Source organism: Erinaceus europaeus, chromosome 10 (assembly GCF_950295315.1).
Source record: "Erinaceus europaeus chromosome 10, mEriEur2.1, whole genome shotgun sequence".
NCBI lineage: Eukaryota > Metazoa > Chordata > Mammalia > Eulipotyphla > Erinaceidae > Erinaceus > Erinaceus europaeus.
The window spans coordinates 77,746,913-77,770,240 of record NC_080171.1 but is presented as its reverse complement, the minus strand read 5'-3'; the positions used below and the strand labels follow the sequence as shown (position 1 = coordinate 77,770,240).

The window sequence follows — 23,328 nt, the reverse complement described above, 5'->3', positions numbered from 1 at the left end:
TCATTAGCATAACCTCTGTGTGATCTATCATTCACCCAGGCTGGTTCTACCTCTTTAGTTGAGACAGTATTTGGGAGCTTTACATATCAATAATGTCTTTTCTACCTTTTGTCACACGCAGTTAAGATGGAGACACACCCTAGGGGTGTGATACCTATTTTGAAAGACTCTGAATTTTAAAGAAAATAAATTTAAAGGTTATCCTATTTAGCCTCATGTAGCAGTCTCTGTACAGCAGGATCTTCAGACCAAATTTAGTTAAAGTATATTGATTTTTAACTAATTTTTACTTTAAATTTTTTTAAATTAAAAATATTTATTTATTTATTCCCTTTTTGTTGTCCTTGTTTTATTGTTGTAGTTATTATTGTTGTCGTCATTGTTGGATAGGACAGAGAGAAATGGAGAGAGGAGGGGGAAGACAGAGATGGGGATAGAAAGATAGACACCTGCAGACCTGCTTCACCACTTGTGAAGCGACTCCCCTGCAGGTGGGGAGCCGGGGCTCAAACCGGGATCCTTATGTTGGTCCTTGGGCTTTGTGCCACCTGCGCTTAATCCGCTGTGCTACAGCCCGACTCCCTACTTTAAACTTTAAACAAACTCAGGTTCCTTAGAGAGTTAACACACATTAGTGACAATATTTCTTAGAACATTTACAATGCCAGATAGATGCCAGATTTGTTGTGGATAAATTTCCACAAGATCAGTTCACAGGGCATTTTGGGGGGCCCTCCAAAAATGTCCTGTAACACTTTTTAGTTAAATGTATAGAGAATTTGTATTTTAATTTTGGAGATGAAAAATTGTCATGTTAAATATTTAGACTTTTACTTTAAATAGTCAACTACTTTAGCAAATTAATTTTACCTTTATAAGAATTGTGTTGAAAACTCCTTCATTTAACTTTGCCTGGTAAGAATGTAGCTTCAAAGTTACACTTTTAACATTAAAGTTAATATTTACCAAACTTCAGACACACACAAACATGCAGTCTATAGCACACAAGAGGAGAAAAACTTTTGTTACGAAGACATATCATGTCAAACACAAATTTAGATCTGTATTGTCTTAGTTGAATCATTTTCACTCACAGTTTTCAAGTCTAAACATTTCACATTTATACCAAGACTTAAAAAAAAAAAATCAAAGGAGGAAAAAACAAATTTTTAGGACTGTTTCTAGATGTCTCCAGAAACCTCTGCCATGTCTGGTTCTGGTGTTTCCATATAAGGCCAATTAAGTTTCAGAGTACTCTGAGCAAAATGGGTTGTACTTAAGATTTTTAGTCATTCATAACACTCATTTACAATAACACAACTGGCTGATCATAGCATGGCGCAGGGATTTACAGCTGTAGAATTTTTACTGGAATAGTGACAGCAGACTGTTTGTCTAACCTGATACTTTCAAAGGGTGATGGCAAGGGAGTCATGTGGTAGTGCTGTGGGTTAAGCACAGGTGGCTCAAAGTACAAGGGCTGGCATAAGGATCCCAGTTTGAGCCCTTGGCTCCCCACCTATAGGGGAGTCAATTCAGAGGTGGTGAAGCCGGTCTGCAGTTGTCTTTGTCTCCCCCTCTCTGTCTTCCCCTCTTCTCTCCATTTCTCTGTCCTATCCAACAACAACATCAATAACAACAATAGTAACTACAACAATAAAACAAGAGCAACAAAAGGGAATAAATAAATAAATAAAATAAATATTTAAAAAGAGGGTGACATGTGAAGCAGAGGGGGCAGACAGAAAGCTTAAGATATTCAGAGAGGGTGAGGGGGGGAGAGAAGCGGTAGGGAAGTTTTGCTTTTGGGCTCTGTGAACCAGGTTTTTCAGGTCCTGCCATGTTGCATTATGGGTCCTGAAGGGCGTCCTGCACCTAATCCTCTTGCAGTGTTTCTTGTTCTTCAGGTATAGCTGTGCCATTTTGTGGGCATTGCTAGACATGGCGGGCAGGAAGCCAAACGGGTTTTGAGTAATCCTGTGGAAACACACATACAAAATCCCTTCCCATGTTCAATAGGGGGTCAGGCCCTTTCCAAATTTTATAGAGGGGGGGTCTTTCCATTTGACCTTAATAGCTGGGAGGGTGGATGGTGTTTGCCAGTGAAGAATAATAGGAGGTTGGTTTGAATTTTTGTAAATATTAAAGAGGTAATGTAGTTAAGGCTTTTGCCAGTTGGATATTGGGGGCATATTCCTCCTTTTTCTTTATTTAATTGAGCCTTAAGGGTTTGATGGGCTCTCTTGACAATGCCTTGTTCCTGAGGGTTATAGGGAATGCCTGTAGTGTGACTAATGTTCCAGAGGGAACAAGTCTTTAAATTGTTTGTTGGTAAAAAGCAGGACCATTGTCCATTTTAAGTTGAAGAGTTATGCCCATTAAACAAAACAGGAGAGCATATGGATTATAAGCTTTTTTGAGCTTTCTCCCATCTGAGCTGTAGCCCACATAAACTTAGAGAAGGCTGAGAGAAACACATATTTTTGTTTGCCAAAGTTGGGTAAGTGGGTGACATCAGTTTGCCAAAGATCATTGGCTTTTAAACCATGGAGTTTAACCCCAAGAGTTTGAACAGCAGATGTCTTGATTAGATCTGCACAGGTGGAGCAGGTGGCAAGAATGCGCTTTAGTTGTGATAGGGGTCATTAGGGAAATGGGCCCTAAGACCCTTAAGGCTGACATGGGTCAGGGAATGGAAGTCAGAGGATCAGAGGCAGAGGTTAAGAAAATTCCTGTGGAGGCAAGGCAGTCTGCTGCAGCATTGCCTTCAGAGAGGGGGCCAGGGAGAAGACTGTGAGAGTGGAGATGTTGGATGTATAGTGAGTGGGTGCGAGAGCAGAGGATAGAGGCAATTTGTATGAGGAGAGGGAAGGGTGGGGTGTTATCCAGTTTATCATAAGAGCAGGTGAGCTAAGAGAGGAGGTTGACAGTGTAGATACTGTCAGAAAATAGATTAAAGGGTCCAGGTACAGCCTTTAAAGCTAGAAAAACAGCATAGAATTCTTTATACTGTGGGGAGTGGGTGGGGAGTTCAATGAAAAGAGGTGTGGGGTGTGGTTTATCTGGGTAATATATTAGGGCAGCAGCTCCTTTCTTGACACCATCTGTGAAAATTGTGGGGGAAGAAGGAATGGGAGCGCGGGAGAAAAGTCTAGGCACCAATAGAGGCAACAAGGGCAGCGAAGCTACCCATTTGTTGGGAGGGTAATGATTATCTAATTATCCCGAGAACCCCATTAACCTTATGGAAAAGTGGGAATGATGACATAGGAGCCATTCTGTATCTGACTGACAGGGAAAAAGGAATGACAATGGTGTCTGGTTGTCTCCCAAAAACCTGTGTGGACCTGTCTCTGCCCTGATGGATCATGGATGCCAGAGCATCAATTTCTTGAGAAGGCGAGGGGCTCCACCTATAGGGTTGTGAAGGCACTCAAGCACACTGTGGCTCTGATAGAGGGCCCCAACAAGTGTTGTGGAAGAGTTGAAGATTAAGAGGCTTACAGGGAAGGAGGGGGAGAACCATGCTAGACACATGTCTTGGAATGCTTGATTAATGTTATCTAGGGCTGAGGAAGCTGTGGGGGTTACTATATGTTTGGAAGTTGGACGTTTATCTCCTTTTAATAAACAATGGCTGAAGGGTACTAGTGGGAAGATTCAGCCATGTCCTGAACCAATTAAGGTTACCAAGGAAACTCTGTACAGAGGCAAGAGTGAGATCAGAAGGGAACACAATACAGGGCTTTAGGGGGGCAAACCTGGGTTAGAGAAAGTTCTGAGCCTAAGAAGGTTACTGGAGGAACTAGTTGTACCTTTTCAGGGGCTATATTGAGGACAGCCTGCTTTAAGGTGGGGATGAGAAGGTCACACAGGGCTGAGGTATCTGTGTCTGGCTTATTCCATATTAAAATATCATCTATGTAATAGTAAATATTAAGACCTTCAAGGATATATGGAAGAAGGGCGGCTTTAACAGCTTCTTGGCATATGGTGGAACTGTTGGCCATCCCCTGGGGAAGTACCGTCCATTCATAGTGGTCTGCTGGTCCCGAGTTATTGATAGATGGTACAGAGAATGCAAAGTGTTTGCAATCATGTGGATGAAGGGGAATGGAGAAGAAGCATTTATGTAAGACTGTAGCAACTATGGGGACCCCCATAGGGATGGCAGAGGCAAGAGGCAAGCCCCTCTGGGGAGAGCCCTAAACCTGCATGGTTTTGTTAACTGCTCGGAGGTCCTGGAGAAGCCGCCACTTGTCAGAGTGCTTTTTGATGATGAAAACAGGAGTGTTCCATGGACTGTGGGAATGTTGGATGTGACCGAGAGATAATTGTTCCTAGACCAGGTCTTTTAGAATTTTTAATTTTTCCCTGGGTAAGGGCCACTGCTCCACCCAGACAGGCATATTAGAAAGCCAGTCGAGGCAGGGTTTTTGTAACGAGCAGTGGCTAAAAGAATTGGGGGTGTTGCTTAGGTAACAGCTGGGAGAGACGAGTCTCTATCTCATCGGTGTTAACGTGGCAATCTGCTGTGAGCTCGCTAGGGGGGATTATGAAATCAAAGTGACACTCTGGTGAAACAGCTTCAGAGGAAGTGACGGCATCAAAAGCTTCCAGCAAATCCCTTCCCAGCAGGTTGGTGCTGACCTCCGCCACTCGGGGATGGATGTGTCCTTTAACACCATCATATTTTTCCCAGACATAGGATTCTCTTATTATGAAATCTTATTATAAAATCCCTCCAATGCCAGCAAGGTACGGGCCAGGGAGGAGGGGACAGGTAGGCAGTACTTCTGATCATTTCAAAACGGACCTATCAGATCCTGTGTCAATCAAGCACTTAAAGGAGACACCACCAATTTTAATATTAATCACAGGATGGCTCTTTTCCAAGACAGGAGTGGTCCATAAAGTACTAAGTGCTGTGTCTGGGGTTCCTTTTGGATGCCAGGCTGAGGGCTGTCCCACTTCCGGTTAAAGTGGCAGATGGGTACCATTTCTATGAAACTTAGCCCAACAATCTTTCCTCCAATTAAAACCTTTCTGGCATGTAGGACAAGGTGTTTGGGGCTTCTGGGAATCTGGCCGGGGGCGGAAGTTACACCTAGGATTGGGGCACTCATTCTGCCAATGGTGGCCAGAACTGCTGCACCTAAAACTTTTTGCTTCTCTAAAGCTGAGGCAAAGGCTTGTGCCATGGTTAAAGTTTGGTGGGTTTTAGAATCTATCTCTTGAGTTGTCACAATCCATCGGTCAGGGTGCTCATCTTTAAGACTGAGGCACACCTGATGAAAATCAGGAAGCATCCTGTCCCAGACTATAGAGCGCAGGAGTAGGAAACGGGCATCAGGATCAGAAATCTTTCTCTCCAAACCTGATTGGACCCTGGTAATGAATTTAGCTAGGGATATATCAGGTTTTTGGTGAAGGGAGAGAATGGGGGCTGAGGCTGCTCCCGTGAGGGGTGCTAACCACTCCCATGCTTGTAATGCACATACCTGATCAAAATAGCCGGGGGGGGGGGCAATTTCACTTCTGCCTTCTGGAGACCTGTCTCCCAACGTCCTACTCCAAAAAGGGCCTCAAAATCCCAGTTAGGCTGGTTCTGACTGTTCCTGCAGGATTGCTGCAGGCATTCATCCCTGAAAAAGGCTTCCCACTGAAGGAAGAGTGGGCCTGGGAGTATAGAGCGAGCTATGTCCCTCCAGTCTTGGGGAGTGTTAAGGTTCTGGAGAAGGCCTTGTAAAATGGATCTGGTCCATGGAGCATGAACTTTATCCTCTTTAATGGCCTGGCAAAGTTCCTTAAGATCTATGGAGGCATATGGATACCATGCCTGAGATCTCTGTCTATTGGGGCTAATATTTACTGGGAATGTGTGGATTTGCTCCGCAGAAAATGCTCTGTCATGAAGCCAGCAAAGATATTCTGTGTCTGATAGTGGTGCAGTGGTGGGGGGAGGAGCCGTGGTAGGAGGAACCGCAGAAGTGGCAGGGGCAGCAGGAGATGTGTCTGTCAAAAAGGGAGCCACTGGGTGAAGTGCAGAAGGCTTAGGGTGGGTCAGGATTGGGGCAGGTGGGGAGACGGGCTCGGGAGGTTTTGCTTTCTCTGGAAGGTGTGTATGGTGCTGGTCAAACAGAATGACCTTCTCCTTTAAATCTTGTATCACAGCCTCAAGATCCCATTTTCCAAGTTAGAGTTGCCACTCTCCACGGGAGACATGGGAGGGGGAGCCAGAGAAGTCTTAGGGAGAACTTCCTCGGTCTTTTTGGGAGGGGGCCCTGCATATCTCCTGAAAGCTGCAATCATGGTCAAGAGGAACCAAGGTGTGGCCCAGAGCAAAATGTCCCAGAGACAGAGAACCTGTCTAGTGGAAGAGGAGTAGAGGATTTGGGGATCCTCTTGATAAGGAGGAAGGTTGTTGCCCATGACAGAGGTGTCTCAGGAAAATAAGAAGAGGGAGAAAAAGAACCGCAGTGCCTTCATAAATGCAAGCCTGCAGAGATCCAAGCAGCCGTGTACTTACCTGGGGCTGGGGTGCCTTTGTACATCTGCCACTTGTGTGAAGCTGAGGGGGGTAGGCCCCATGTTCGGGTGCCAGATGCCGGGCTAGCATGGGGGTGCCTCTTACTGGGTGTGTACTCTCTGGGTTGGAGAGAATGCGACTGGAGCCATCCTGGGCTGCTACTCACTCAGCGACATGAGGGAGATGACTCAGGAACAGACTCATGGTGGTGAGACAATTCAATTCTTTATTGATCAGAGAGCCAAGGCTTTTAAAGGGCAGACCCGGAAGTGGCAGGTCGGAAACAGAAATGGCTAGGAAAGGGGCGGAGAAAGGCAGAAGGGACTGGAAAGGTAGGAACTTCCTTAGCAACTGTTGTGAGGGTTTTAACTAGTAGGATTAATAATACCCTGCACGGAGGGTCTTGAGGATAGAAAGAAGATAGCTCAAAGGAATGGAATGGATGGGGATCTTTCAGGCAAAATAATGATTATGTAGATAATGTCTGATAAGATGAGAGAATATATGTCCCTTCAAGTCAAGCCCTGCCAAACTCAACCACATCCTCACAATTTCCCGACAAAGCACTATCATGTGTGTGCTCTACCTGGTGTGCTACAGCCAAGCTCCTAGATCTTCATTTTCCATCTTTGGTATTACCTTAATTTATAAACAAACAAACACATGAGAGTTATAAATAAATAAGACCCAAGTAGCACTGAACAACGAAAAAAAAAGCTATAGCTTAGGATGTGACTTTTTGTGACTTTTGAGCATGAGGTCCCAAGTTTGAGCCCCAGCATCACATGTACCAGAGTAATGCTCTGGTTCTCTCTCTCATTAATAACTAAATATTTTTTTTAATTTTATTTTTTTAATATTTTATCTTATTTATTTATTCCCTTTTGTTGCCCTTGTTTTATTGTTGTAGTTATATTATTGTTGTTGTCGTCGTTGCTGGATAGGACAGAGAGAAATGGAGAGAGGGAGGGGAAGACAGAGAGGAGGAGAGAAAGATAGACACCTGCAGACCTGCTTCACCGCTTGTGAAGCGACTCCCCTGCAGGTGGGGAGCCGGGGTTCGAACCGGGATCCTTATGCCGGTCCTTGTGCTTTGCGCCACCTGCGCTTAACCCGCTGCGCTACAGCCCGACTCCCAATAACTAAATCTTTTTAAAAAGGTCGGTCAGCTAGGCATTGGTGAACTCAGTTGAGTACACACATTACCAGGCGCAGGGATCCCAGTTTAAGTGTCCCATCCCCACCTGTAGTGTGGAATCTTTATGATGCAGGTCCACAGGCACTTCTCTCTCTCTCTCTCTCCCTATCTCCTCCTCTGTTTCAATCAATCAATCAATCAATCAATCAATCAATAATAAAAATGTCAGAGTTGTTGGAGAGTTAGACATCATCATGGACAACATCAAACAGATGATCTGAATTTCTAGTCTGATGACGTGCCCCCAAACTATTTTATCAACTGAATAGCTCTGTCTTCAGAAAAGAGCCTTCAACCACAGCAGTCTGTGAACCTCTTGTCAGTTTTTCCTCCACTAAGGGGTTACCTATTACTGGCATTATCCTGCTTTGGAGCTTTAGCATTGCTCTGAGTCTATTGGGAATGGTAGAATCCTACAGGTATGAAATCCCTGCAGGAAAAAAAATGTTTTAAGCAGAACTCCCAATGACATTAACTTTTATCCTTTCCTAATCTTTGAGGCTTTGGGGAATGTTATTATCTCTGTTTTTCTCAAAGATAATTTCCTTTCTTGCTTGCTTTCTTTTCTATTTCCTCTTCCTCCTCCTCTTTTACTTTGTAAGCCTTTACTGCAAACAGATAAAAACAAATTTTTGAGGATACAACAATGTGAAACTTAAAAAAATATATTAAATTCCTATTACTAAGGACAATTGGTGTGACCAGATTTACTGTTCTGCAAACCACTAGTATCAAACATTTAAAAGATGGCATGATCCTAGAAAACAAAGTGTTTAAGATAGAAAATTTAAGTTATTTGAATGCAATCTTGAAGCTGGCTGCTTTTTACCTTTGCTTATAGTTCTGTCCATGTGTTCCTTTTCTTGCTGTACTTACCTCTGTCCTTTTCTCCTTCTCTGTGTTTATATTGTCTCATTCTTTGTTCATTTCATGGTCTTCACTTTTAGGCTTATCTTGTTTCTGGTCTACATTTCCTTTATTTTTTTATTGACTTAATAATGATCAACAGGGGGGCCGTGTGGTGGTGCACTTGGGTGAGTGCATATGTCATAGTGCAGAAGGACCCAGGCTTGACCTGCAGGTGGAAAGCTTTACAAGTGATGAAGTAGAGCTGCAGGTGTCTCTCTTCCTCTCTATCTCCCCCTCCCTTCTCAATTTATGACTGTTTCTGTCCAATAAAGATAATAAAATAAAAAAGTGAAAAACTAATGATCATCAGTGGGCAGAGATAGATATAGCATAATGGTTATGCAAAGAGACTCTCATTCCTAAGACTCCAAAGTCCCAGGTTTAATCCCTTGCACCACCATAAGCTAGAACTGAGCCAAGCTCTGGTTAAAAAAAACAAAAAAACACATCATCATCATAATCATCATCGTCATCAACAAGTCATTGGATAAGAGGGGCGCAATTCCACAAAATTCCCACCATCAGAGTTCTGCATCCCATCCCCTCCACTGGAAGTTTTTCTACTATTTGTCCCTCTTGGAACATGGATCCAGGATCATTATGGAGTGCAGAAGGTGGACGATCTGGCTTCTGTAATTGCTTCTGTGCTGGACTTGGGTATTGACAAGTTGATCTATACTCCCAGCCTGTTACTATCTTTCCCTAGTGAGGCAGGGCTCTGGAGATTTGAGGTTCCAGGAAATATTGGTGAGGTCATCTGCCCAGGGAAGTCAGGCTGGTGTCATGGTAGCATCTGTAACATAGTGACTGAAAGTATTAAAATATAAAGTAGAACAAACTGTTTAATAATCAGGAACGTAAAGGTAAGAGTATAGCAGATGAGAATTGGGGTCTCCACTTTGGAAAAAGCTAGGAAGTCTATTTTAGGTATATTCCAAGGGGCCTATGACTTTACTAATTTTTGCCTGAACCTGACAGCTAATATGCAGGTGGGCTAAAGGTATTGTCTTCGTAGGTGGTGTCATTGTTGGACATAGGACTTGAAAGCTGAATCAAGTGTGGTCCAGGAGGTGGTGCAGTGGATAAAGCATTTGATTCTCAACCATGAAGTCCTGAGTTTGATCCTCAGCAACACATGTACCAGAGTGATGTGTGATTCTTTCTCTCCTCTCTCATGAATAAATAAATAAATTCTTAAAAAAGCTGAGTCAGGGAAGACAGTAGCTCCCAAATATGGGAAAAGTATATAAATAACATCAACCAAAAACCCCATCAATCTTATCTGGGGCCCATATTCAGCACAGGAGCCTGTGTAATCTCTGCACCCCTATAGATCTGAGCTCGCATTCTGTGGTCATAGCTAGGAACATTCTAAGCTGCATTTTATTTCAGGACCTGTCTTCCTCAAGTGTCAGAGTCTGTTAACCCAGCCTTCCTTCTGAGATTGGGGCAGTCCTTACCACTGTTGTTCCACATTGAGGGCAAGGTCCTGTAGAGGCCCGTAAGAGGGTTTGTGATATTGTTCCTGATGGAGATGTCTGGTCTACATTTCTGTGCTCTCTGCTTGCTTTGCCATCTGTTCTGTGGTCATCTTGTGATAATTGTGTCCCCTCTTTATCTTTGTGCCCTTCCTCTCTGCTTTTTCTGTCTCTGTCCTAACTGAAAGTGTGTGCCTTTTGATCCACATCTCCCCTTCCAGCCCCTACCAATAACCATCCTGTTTACTACTTCTGAGTTTGATAGATTTAGATTCCGCTTATAAGTGAGCTCATTCAGTAAATGTCTTTGTCTGTCTTAATACAGTGTTTAATACAATGTCCTTCAGGTTCTTAGAAGTGCCAGGATTTCCTGAGTGATACTTCATTGTACATATACTTGTTAGGATTATATTTTAGATATTGGGTGTGGATTATGCCAGCCACAAAATTACCAATTAAGTTCTTGTGTGAGTTCAAGTTTTGATGAGAGGAGCAAAGAGCCTGTTTCATTTCACTTGTTGCTTTTTGCTGTTTTGTTTTTAGGGCATTGCTCCCAAGTTAGAGTTTTCTACAAGGACAGCCATCAGAGAATGCATGTTTCTGCCTCGAAACAGATTTCTTGTAAGTATGATCAATGTAGAATTTTCTCTACAAATTTTAAGAATGTCAATCCATACTCAGTTCATCAAGGTCCAATGGTCTTGGATGATTGGGAACTGGGAGAGTTATGGCCTGGCTGAATCTCTCTTTCTTCCTTCCTTCCTTTCTTCATCTCTCTCTCTCTCTTTCTTTTTTTTTTTTTCCTTTTTGTCTCCAGAGTTATTGCTGGGCCTTGGTGCCAACACTACAAATCCACTGCTCCTAGCAGCCATTTTTTTTTTCAATTTTATTGATAAGACAGAGAGAAATTGAGAGAGGAGGGGAAGACAGAAAGGAGGAGAGAAAGACAACACTGCTTATGAAGCATCCCCCCTACAGGTAGGGAGCCCAGGGCAGGAACCAGGATCCTTGCACGGGTCCTTGTGCTTTGTCTATTTTGCCACTTAACTCAGTGCACTACCGCTTGGCCCCGTGGGCTGAATCTCTCTATTCACACTCTTTGCTCAGCCTAGTGTGTTTGAGAACATGTCCAACATGTTTCATTATGGTGCCCCAGAAGCTAGGATAGGTCTGACCTATAGTTAGCTTTTGTTTTTGTTCTATGATGTTTACTCATTTTTTTCTCATTCTTCTTAAGGATTTATTTATTTGAGAGAGAGAGGGGAGGGAGAAGAGAGGAGAGGAGAGGAGAGGAGAGGAGAGGAGAGGAGAGAGAGAGAGAGAGAGAGAGAGAGAGAATTCCAGAGAATCACTCTGGCACATGCAGTGCCGGGGATTAAATTTAGAACCTTTCGTTTGAGAGTCCAATGCTTGTATTCCCAGCACTACCTCCCAGTCAAATCTTCTAAATTAATGAATTTTTTTTATTGCTACCAGGGTTATTATTGCTGAGACTTGGTGCTCAAATCCACTGCGCTTGGCAGCCATTTTTTTTCTCTTTTCCTTTCTGATAGACAGAGAGAAACTGAGAAGGAAGGGGGCAGAGGTTAGAGAGAAAGAGAAAGAGAGAGAGAGAGAGAGAGAGAGAGAGAGAGAATTGCTTTACCACTCGAGATACAGGTTGGGGATGGAGCTTGAACCTGAACCCTGTGTATTGTAACATGTATACTCATTGGGTGCACCACCACCCAGCTCCTTATTCTTGATTTTTCTCTTTCTTTCTTCTCTTTCTTTCTTTCTTTCTTTCTTTCTTTCTTTCTTTCTTTCTTTCTTTCTTTCTTTCTTTCTTTTTTAAGAAAGGAGACATTAACAAAAACATAGGATAAGAGAGGTACACAATTCCCACCACACAATTCCCACCATCTGATCTCCATATCCCATCCCCTCCCCTGATAGCTTTCCCATTCTCTATCCCTCTGGGAGTATGAACCCAGGTTCTTTGTAGGTTGCAGAAGGTGGATGGTCTGGCTTCTGTAATTGCTTCCCCGCTGAACATGGGCGTTGACTGGTTGGTCCATACTCCCAGTCTGCCTCTCTCTTTCCCTAGTAGGGTGGGTCTCTGGGGAAGTGGAGCTCCAGTACACATTGGGGAGGTTGTCTGTCCAGGGAAGTCTGGTCGGCATCGTGCTGGCATCTGGAACCTGGTGGCTGAAAAGAGAGTTAACATACAAAGCCAAACTTTTAAGAAGTTCTAGACATATGATCAATTTTTCCCTTCTCATATTAATTAAATAGTGGTTTATATGTCTACAATTTCATAGGAGTGTACATAAACACCATTCCCACTACCAAAAGACTGTGTCCCATCCCAATCACCACCCCCCGCATCCCCCCAGGCCGGGAAGCTCAATGGCCACCCTCCCCTTCACCACAGGGTTTTTACTTTGGTGCCCTGCTCTACTTATTCTTGATTTTTATGAACATAGTGTTTCCTTCTACCTTCTCCCCCTCCATTTAGAGTTATATATTTCTTGACGATCTTTGTTAACCATATAGTTTTAGAGCCTTAACTTAGCACTACCTCAATTTTACTCTCTCATTCAGCCCAAATTTCTCCTCCTTGATTTCTGTTTTTCTTTTACCTTCTTGTCCACAATTTTGTAGCCATCTAAAGGCCTTTCCTGAACAATATGAGAATGAATGAATATAATTTGTAAAGATCCTGGGCCAGGTGTTGGCACAACTGGTTAAGCACACACATTGTAGTGTGCAAGGATCCAGGTTCAAGCCCCTGGTCCCCACCTGCAGGGGGAAAGCTTCACAAGTGGTGAAGCAGGGCTGCAGGTGTTTCTCTCTCTTTCTGTTCCCCTCCCCTCTTAATTTCAGTCTCTATCCAATAATAAATAAGTAAATAAAACAAAAAAATTGTAAAGATCCTTCAGATACCCTCAAAACTTATTTAGAGCTCAGAGAGAGAGAGAGAGAGAGAGAGAGAGAGAGAGAGAGCTCACTGGGGATAGACACATGCTTTGCCATGTGTGCAGCTCAGGTTTGAAACCCTGCACCACATGGGAAGTAACATGTCCCTGGGGGACACTTCAGCTTTTTGATGTCACCTTCTCTCACCGTCTTGCTATCTGAATGAAAAAAAGTCCGTCTAGGAGCAGTGAAAGTAATCATGCAAGGCCCTGGCTTTGGAAAAATAATAAAAGAGCGATTTAATTCATTTTAATTTTTAATATTTATTTATTCCCTTTTGTTGCCCTTGTTTTATTGTTGTAGTTATTATTGTTATTGATGTCATCATTGTTGGATAGGGCAGAGAGAAACTGAGAGAGGTGGGGAAAACAGAGAGGGGGAGAGAAAGAAGCAGACCTGCTTTACCGCCTGTGAAGGGACCCCCCCCCCTCCCGCTGCGGTGGGGAGCCAGGGGTTGGAACCGGGATCCTTATTCTTGCCCTTGCTCTTTGAGCCACCTGCCTTAACTAGCTGCGCTACCGCCTGACTCCCTAATTTATTTATTTTTTGCCTCCAGGCTTATTGCTAAGTCTCAGTACCTGCACTATGAATCCACTGCTTCTGGAGGCTATTTTTTCCTTTTGTTGCCCTTGTTTATCGCGACTGTTGTTGTTATTGCTGTCATTGTTGTTGGATAGGACAGAGAAATGGAGAGAGGAGGGGGATACAGGGTGAGGGAAAGATAAACACCTGAATACCTGCTTTAGGGTTTATGAAGTGACCTCCTGCAGGTGGGGAGCCAGGGGCTCAAGCCGGGATCCTTACATCGGTCCTTGCGCTTTGCGCCATGTGCGCTTAACCCACTGTACTATCTCCCGGGGCCCAATTAATTTTAATTTTATTTTAAAAAATAAATTGGAGACAAGTTGAGTGGAATGGAAAAATAAAATAAAATGGGGAGTCAGTTGGTAGCGCAGTGGGTTAAGCGCAGGTGGCACAAAGCGCAAGGACCAGCGTAAGGATCCCGGTTTGAGCCCCTGGCTCCCTACCTGTAGGGGAGTCACTTCACAGGCGGTGAAGCAGGTCTGCAGGTGTCTATCTTTCTCTCCCCCTCTCTGTCTTCCCCTCCTCTCTCCATTTCTCTGTCCAATCCAACAACGACGACAACAATAACTACAACAATAAAACAGCAAGGGCAGCAAAAGGAAATAAATAAATACATATTAAAAAAATGAAATGAATCTTTCAGGCAGGGGGGAGATAGCATAATGGTTATGCAAACAGATTGTTGTGTCTGGGGCTCCAGAGTCCTAGGTTCAATACCCCACACCATCATAAGCCAGGGATAAGCAGTGCTCTCATAAAAAATAAAAATAAAATAAAAAAGGGAAGGAGGAGACAAAGAAGGAGAGAGGAAGAGAGTCATTTTACAGCATTGTTTTACCACTTCCCCTCTGTGAAGCTTCCCCTCTGCAGGTTGGGACCTGGGTCTTGAAACTGGGTCCTTGTGTATTGTAGCATGTGTACTCTACCTAGTGTGCCACTACCTGGACCAAGAGATTTATTTATTAATATGGTAGGCAGGTAGGTAGGTAGATAGGTAGGTAGGTAGAAGAGGAGAGGATAGGTATCAGAGCCCTGTTCTACTCTGGTATATGTGATGGTGCCAGAGCTGGGACCCAGCACCTTGTACTAGCAAGCCTACATGCCCAACCACCTCTCCAGCTGCCTTGAGATATTTTGTCTGTTACCCCAAACCTTACCTGGGGTCCTGGAGGAGACCTGAACAGTGATGGTTGTGGGCAAATGTCTAGTGAATGAGAAGGTTCACCAGTCTGCAAACCATCAGCCTCTGGCCTCCATAACTCATGCAAGAGGAGACTCATGCTTACTTTTAAGGAGGGAATTAGCTACTTTGTATCTACAGAGTATCTACCTGTAAATTCACCTAGTTAATTTGTTATGTGCACCAAGTACGTTTTCGGTTTATCTTTTCCATTTCACCATTTTAATCTTGCTTTGACTTTCTAATATAGGTTCTCTTTTAACTTTATAAATTTATTATAAATTTAACTTTAGAGATAGGAGGAGAGAGAGGACCAGGGACTGAACTGGGACTTCATGTTTGAGAGTCCAGTGTTTTATCTACTGTGCTACCTCCTGGACTACCTCCTCAGTTAACTTAAAAAAATTAAAATTTGAAAAAATACACTTAAGTGGGAAGGATAAAAGTCACCTGCTGTTCTTACCATTTAGCGACAAGCATGACTAACTTTTCCCCCTGCATATCTCTTCTACACATAGAGTTTTAATTTTAGAAGATTGGGATCATATTGCACTGCACATTTAATTTAGATACCCTTCTCTTTCCATTTGATAAATCATGACTATGTTATCACATCCTTAAGCTTTCCTTCTTCCTTCTTTTCTTTTTTTCTTTCTTTTTAAAAAATATTTTATTTACTGATTGATGAGAAAGATAGGAGAGAGAGAGAAAGAACCAGACATCACTCTGGTACATGTGCTGCTGGGGATCAAACTCAAGACCTCATGCTTGAGAGTCTAATGCACCACTTCCCAGACCACCTTTTCTTTCTTTTTTTTTTTTTAATTTTAAAATATTTAATTTATTTATTTTCCTTTCTGTTGTCCTTGTTTTTATAGTTGTGGTTATTAATATTGTTGTTATTGATGTCATTGTTGTTGGATAGGACAGAGAGAAATGGAGAGAGGAGGGGAAGACTGAGATGGGGAGAGAAAGATAGACACGCAGACCTCACCGCTTGTAAAGTGATTCCCCTGCAGGTGGGGAGCCGGGGGGGGGGGGGGGGCTCTAACCAGCATCCTTACACTGGTACTTGTGCTTTGCGCCATGTGCACTTAACCTGCTGTGCTACCGCCCGATCCCCACCCTTTCTTCCTTTTTAAAGACATAATTTGCTTACTTATCAGTGGAGGGAGGGAGAACCAGAGTGTCGCTCTGCTACATGTGGTGCTGGGGATTGAACTCAGAATCTCATAAGTAAGAGTCCAACTCTATCCACTGCACTAGTATTCCTTTTTAAAAATTTTATTTATAAAATGGAAATATTGACAAGACCATAGGATAAGAGGGGTACAATTCCACACAATTCTCACCACTGGAACTCCATATCCCACCCTCTCCTCTGATAGCTTTCCTATTCTTTATCCGTCTGAGAGTATGGACCCAAGGTCATTATGGGGTGCAGAAGGTGGGCGGTTTGGCTTCTGTAATTGCTTCCCCACTGAACATGGGCATTGGCAGGTCTATCCATACTCCCAGCCTGTCTTTCTTTTTCCCTAGTGAGGCAGGGACCTGGGGATGTGGGGCTCAAGGCCACATTGGTGGAGTCCTCTGTCCAGGCAAGTCAGGCTGGCATCATGGTATCATCTGAAACCTGGTGATTGAAATGAGTTAACATATAAAGTAGAACAAATTGTTGACTAACCAGGAACCTAAAGGCAAGAATATTGCAGATGATGATTTGGGGTCTCTGTTTTAGAAAAAGCTAGTAGGTCTATTTTAGGTATATTCCAAGGGGCCCATGACTTTATTACTTTTTGCCTGAGCCTGATATCTAATATGCAGGTGCCTCAAGTTATTGTCTGGAGAGATGGTGTCATAGTTGCAAAAAGGACTAGAAAGCTGGAGCAGGGAAGAGAGTAGCTCTCAATGGGAAAAGTATATAAATATTGTTAACTATAAAGCCATCTGCACTAGTATTCTTATGTCAGGAAGTTTTTTTTAAATTTCTTTATTGGGGGATTAAAGTCTTTTTTTTAATGACTTCATAATATTACCTTGTATGGCAGTAGCACAGTTTATATGGATGGCTAAGCATTTTCCTGTTGTTGGGTGCTTAAGTGATAGATCAGTCATGGTCTAGTCAGGAAAATAAGCCAAACTTATTAATATAACAGGAAGGTTTAATGTAGAAAAGAATAAACAGGCATTGGGCATTGAATTCCCCCGCCCACCCATATACACACTCTGAAAGTGGGGGAACATAGGAAAGAAGTTGGATCATTATGAACATGGGGAAGGAAATAACATAGTGCTTTTTTAGAAACTTTCATGCCAGAGGCTTGGTGGTCCCGGGTTCAATCCCTGGCACCACCATAAGCCAGAGTTCAACAGTGCTCTGGTTAAAGCAAAATAGGTCAACAATAATAAAAAAAAACAAACAAAAACTAAGACATTGTGGTAGTTATGGGGGATAGATAACAGAACTTTGGTAGTGGGTGTGTGGGGAAGTGTACCCCTGTAGTCTTATAATCAACCTTGTGAACCACTAATAAAAATCTTGTAAATCACTAATAAAAACTGAAAACATAAATATGGAAAGTTGAGGAAGAGGCCCCAGAAAAAAGGGGGTCAGACCTCTGGGCAGGGACCTAAGGTGGCCTCAGATGAGACAGGGACAAGCTCCTCTCTGACTGGGAACCTTGGAGGAGTCCTGTGTGGCTGGACCAAATGCCTGAGTGCTGCTATTCTTGAAGAGGGCAGAGGCTGCTTGGTCTGGCCCTGTAGGTGGCGGTGGGGAAAACCACAGCAAAACAATTTGTTGCTGCCAATGAACTGAGCCTGGAATGGTGTTGTAAGGAGAGAGACCTCTCTCTATTCAATTCTTTCCTCGGACTGGCACACACCTTCTAGTGCCCTCTAGTGGTGACTAACAGAAACACTGGAAAAGCTGAATGGGAGCTTGCAGAGCTATTAAGAAGGAAACCATAAAAATCCTTACATATTATAATTTAAAACAATGACCTACAAATCATAGAGCTTTTATTATTATTTTTTATTGCCACCAGGGTTATCACTGGGGCTTGGTGCTGGCACTATGAATCCACTGCTCCCAGTGGCCATTTCTTCCCCCCCAACCCCTGTTTTATTGATGGAACAGAGAGAATTGAGAGTGGACGGGGAGACAGGGAGAGAAAGAGAGACACTTGTAGACCTGCTTCACTGCTTGTGAAACGTCCCTACTGCAGGTGGGGAGCAGTGGCTTGAACCCCAGTCCTTGTGCATGGTAATATATGCGCTTAACCAGGTGTGCTACTGTGTGCCCCCTGGCTTTTATTGTTTTTCAAGATTATTGCCTCATGTTTATATGCCTCAAATTTACTACAGCTGTATTTTCTGTGTCTGCAATGAACTGAGATATCTGAAATAATATTTGGCTATGTTTCTGGATTCTGTAATCCAATGATTAAAAAAAATTTCTTTGGTGGAGGATTTATGGTTTATAGTCAACAGTAAAATACAATAGATTGTACATGTGTAACATTTCCAAGTTTTCCACATAATGATTCAACCCCCACTAGGTCCTCTGCCATCATGTTCCAGAACCTGATCCTTCCCACCCACTCCAGAGTCTTTTACTTTGGTGCATGACACCAACTCCAGTCCAAGTTTTGCTTTCTGTTTCCCTTTTATCCTTGCTTTTTAGCTTCTGTGAATGAGAGCATACCATATTCATCCTTTTGTTTCTGACTTGTCTCACTTAACATGATTCCTTCAAGCTCTATCCAAGATGGGGTAAAGAAGATGAATTCACTATTTTTAATACCTGAATAGTATTCCATTGTGTATATACACTACAATTTACTCATCTACTCATCTGTTGTTGGACATCTGTGCTGCTTCCAGGTTTTGGCTATTACAAATTGTGCTGCTATGAATATAGGTATATACAAATCTTCTTGGATGGGTGTGTTTGATTCCTTAGGGTATATCCCTAGGAGAGGAATTCTGAGAGTTCTCCAGACTGCTCTCCACAGGAGTAGGACCAATTTACATTCCCACCAGCAGTGCAGGAGGGTTCCTTTGTCCCTGTAACCTCTCCAGCATTTGCTGCTGCTACCTTTTAATGTATGACATTCTCACAGGAGTGAAGTGTTGCATCTCATTGTTGACTTTATTTGCATTTATCTGACCATCAATAACTTGGAGAATTTTCTCAGATGTTTGTTGGCCTTTTAGATCTCTTCTGTGTAGAATATTCTGTTCATATCCTCTCCCCATTTTTAGATGGAGTCATTTGTTTTCTTGTTGTTGACTTTGACAAGCTCTTTATATATTTTAGGTATTAAACTCTTGTCTGATGTATGGCATGTAAAGATCTTCTCCCATTCTGTGGGAGGTCTCTTTGTTTGGGTGGTTTCTTTTGCTGTGCAGAAACCTTTTAATTTGGTGTAGTCCCATTGGTTTATTTTTGTTTTAGTCTTCTTTGTTAACTGGATTTGTGTCATTGAAGATGCCCTTAAAATTTAGATGGAAAAGAGTTCTACCAATATTTTCCTCCAAGTATTTGATAGTTTCTGTTCTAACATCAAAGTCCTTGATCCATTTGGAATTTACTTTTGTGTTTGGTGAAGTATAGTAGTTCAGTTTCATTCTTCTGCATATTTCAACCCAATTTTTCCAACACCATTTGTTGAAGAGAGACTCTTTTCCCCACTTAATAGTCTAATACAGCTGATTTTTTTTTTTTCCTCCAAAGTTATTGCTGGGGCTCAGTGCCTGCACCATGAATCCACTGACCCTGGATGCCATTTTTTCCCCTTTTGTTGCCCTTGTTGTTGTAGCCTTGTTGTGGTTATTATTATTATTATTGATGTTGTTCGTTGTTGGCTAGGACAGAGAGAAATGGAGAGAGGAGGGGAAGACAGAGAGGAGGAGAGAAAGATAGACACCTGCAGACATGCTTCACCTCCTGTGAAGCGACTCCCCTGCAGGTGGGGAGCTGGGGGCTTGAACTGGGATCCTTACGCTGGTCCTTGGCTTTGTGCCATGTACATTTTTGTGGTTTTTTTTTTCCCTGCTGCGCTATCGCCTGCCCCCCAATATAGCTGATATTATGCATAAGATTCACCATCATGAAAACAACAAAGGAAATGGAAATCAGCCTACTGTTGCAAGTGAGAATTAATAGTACATTTACTTTTATTTTGATATGGTGCTATTGGAGGCTATATATATATATATATATATATATATATATATATATAGAAAAGAATGGAACAGAGAAGAAATTTCTGACCCACCCATAGAGTTGGTTTTTGTAGTAGTCATACTTGATGATTACTAGGGACCAGACTTAGAGACTCATACATTCAAAGCACACATCAGCCACAGTTACAGCCAAGGCTTGGTTTCTGTTTTATATTTTATTTTATTTTATATAGATAGATAGAGAGAAAGCATGAGAGGCAGGCCACAGAACTGGAGCGTCCTCCAGTGCGGTGGAGGCCAGGTCAAGCCTGGGTCATGCACATGGCAGAGCAGCACATGATCCAAGTGAGCTATTTCACCAACCTTCTTAATTTTTTTTCTCCCTTTTTTATTTGTTATTAACCGTTCGTTACAAGATAAATTACAATGTAGAGTTGTTCCATACCACATCTACCACCAAAGTTCTGTATCCCCACTCTCCCAGCTCACAAAGATAACCACCATAGCTCTCATAAGTATTACAGTTTGCTTGCTTCTGTTTTGTTTGGATTTTTGTTTGTTTGTGGCAAGTTCATGTAAATCAGATCTTCAGATTCCACATATGAGTGGAACTTTCTGGTAGTTGTATTTCATTTCTTTACTTATTTTGCTAAGCATAATCACCTCCAGTTCCATCCATTTAGTCCCAAAGGACACAATGTCATCTTTTTTGATGACAGAGTAACATTCCATGGAATATATATCCCATAACTTCTTTAGCCAGTCATCTGTTGATGAACATCTAGGCTGATCTTACTCTCTGGCTATTGTGAATAATGCAGCTATGAACATAGGGGTGCATAGGTCCCTTTGAATTAATGTTTGAGTATCCACTGGATAAATGCTTAAGAGTGGCATTGCTGAGTCATAAGGTAATCCCATTTTTATTTGTTTAGGGACTCTCCATATAGTCTTCCAAAGGGGCTGTGCCAGTTTAATATGTTCTGTCTTCTATCTGGATATTTTTAATTCATTATATTCTGATGGCATTCTCTTCTTATATTTGTCATTAAAAATATGTTTTTTTTTTCTGTTTGTGTTTCAGGGAGACCGACACAAGTCACAGAAACCCCTAACCACATTTCATGCATCTAAGTTCCCCTTACGTAACACAGTGAAGCCAAAGGAAAGCAGTGCCCACAGACTACCCTCTGGCCTGCAGTCACCGACACCCTCTCCATACCCCACTCGGGGTTTCCTTCAGGACCAGACAGCACAATCAACCTTTGGGAATAACACCAAAACCGACAGAGGAAGAAAACCTCCCTTTGTCGTTAGACACGTGAGCCTAATATTAATTTTTGGAGTTCTTTGGAATGGTGAGGGTATGAATGAGGATAGAATAAAGAAGGGTGGGCCATGAACATCACTGGGAACTGCTGAATAAAGAGGGAATTTGAGCTGAAAAATAACTAGGATTCAATTGGGTTCACTTTCTAATGTCATTGTTAGAATACTGTAAGTCTGAAGCACTTATTCAGTAAATATCAGTCATACCTAATTTTACTATGATTTTTTAAAGCTTTTGTTTGTCAGTGAGTGAGACAGAGGCAGAACCAGTGTTAGCCTGGCACATATGATACCAGGGGTTTAACTTGGGATCTCAGGCTTGAGATTATAGTGATTCATCCGCAGTACCATTTTGCAGGCTGCCACCTCTTTTCTTTTCTTTTCTCTTCTTTTCTTTTCTTTTCTTTTCATTTCATTTCATTTCATTTCATTTCATTTCATTTTATTTTATTTTATTTTATTTTTAATTGCCACCAGGGTTATGGCTGGGGCTTGGTGCTGGCAGTACAGATCTACTGCTCCTGGTAGCGATCCCCCCCCCTTTTTTCTTTCTATTTTATTGGATAGGACAGAGAGAAATCAAGGAGAAGGGAAAAATAAAGAGGGGGAGAGGAAAAGAGATAACCTGCAGCTCTGCTTCACTGATCGTGAAACTTACCCCCCTCCTGTAGAGAGGACTGGGCACTTGAACCAGGGCCTTACCCCACCACCTGGTTTCCTTTAGTTTAATTCTTGGAAGTGATTATAAGAATGTCATCAATATGTGATAGCAGGCCATGATCCTGAGGGACAGGCATAGATAACAAAGGCTGTCAGGTACTCTGTACCACTCTAAAGCTAAAACTTATACCTCATTGGTTGTTAAAAAAACGCTTTGAATTTTCTTTCTTCTTTAAATATACTTGTTTATCAACATGAGAGAACTAGAGCATCACTTTGGTGTGTGTGATTCCAAGGATCAAACTCAGACCTCATTTTTTTTTTTTTTGTCTCCAGGCTTATTTTTTGATGGGGCTTGGTGCCTACACTATGAATCCACTGCTCCTGGTGGCCATTTTTTCTATTTTGTTATTGTTAGTGCTGTTGTTGGATAGGACAGAGAGAAATCCAGAGAGGAGGGGAAGACAGAGATAGACACCTGCAGACCTGCTTCACCACTCGTGAAGCAACCCTCTCTGCAGGTGGGGAGCCAGGGGCTCAATCTGGGATTCTTATGTCAGTCCTTGTGGTTTGTGCCACCTACGCTTAATCCGCTTCGCTATTATCTGGCCCCCAGACCTTATGTTTTTTTTTATTATTATTGTTGTTGATGTCATCGTTGTTGGATAGGACAGAGAGAAATGGAGAGAGGAGGGGAAGACAGAGGGGGAGAGAAAGATAAACACCTGCAGACTTGCTTCACCGCTTGTGAAGCGACTCCCCAGCAGGTGGGGAGGGGGCTCGAACCGGGATCCTTTTGCCGGTTCTTGCATTTGCGCCACCTGCGCTTAACACACTGCGCTACTGCCCGATTCCCAGACCTTATGCTTTTAAGCTGAAAGCTCTAGCCACTACACCACCTCCTAGGCCTGAACTACCTTTCTTTCTCCCTCCCTCCCTTCCTTCCTTCCTTCCTTCCTTCCTTCCTTCCTTCCTTCCTTTCTTTCTCTCTCTCCTTTTTTCTTTCCTTCTTTTCTTCTTCTTTCTTTCTTTCTTTCTTTCTTTATTTCTTAATATTTCATTTTATTTTAATGAGAAGAGAAAGATGTACAGAGAGATAGACAGAGAGAAACACCAGAGCACTGCTTAGCTATGGGTTATAGTAGTGTTGGAGAATGAACCTGGAGCCTCAACCATGAAAGAAAGTTTTTTTTTTCTTTTTTGCCTCCAGGGTTCTTGATGGGGTTCTGTGCCTGCACTACGAATCCACTGCTCCTGCGGCCAGTTTTTTTTTTTTTTTTTTTTTTTTTAATAAGGCAGAGGGAAATTGAGA

At 42.5% G+C, this 23,328-nt stretch overlaps 1 protein-coding gene across 12 annotated transcripts in view; it reads left to right on the top strand.

Moving 5' to 3' along the window:
* SPATA6L (spermatogenesis associated 6 like) overlaps positions 1 to 23,328 on the top strand; it is an 88,072-nt gene that overhangs the window by 41,359 nt on the left and 23,385 nt on the right. For 10 of the 12 annotated variants that reach the window (XR_009552049.1, XM_060199791.1, XM_060199790.1 and 7 more), the window contains 2 exons: positions 10,658 to 10,735; positions 21,112 to 21,348. Coding sequence is in view for 11 of the 12 variants with exons in the window: in XM_060199791.1 (XP_060055774.1) it covers positions 10,658 to 10,735; positions 21,112 to 21,348 (315 nt within the window). In the remaining variant the exon portion in view is untranslated. Of the gene's footprint in view, positions 1 to 4,745; positions 4,784 to 10,657; positions 10,736 to 21,111; positions 21,349 to 23,328 lie in introns of those variants that run through there. The other 2 variants (XM_060199798.1, XM_060199796.1) reach the window with 2 other exon arrangements.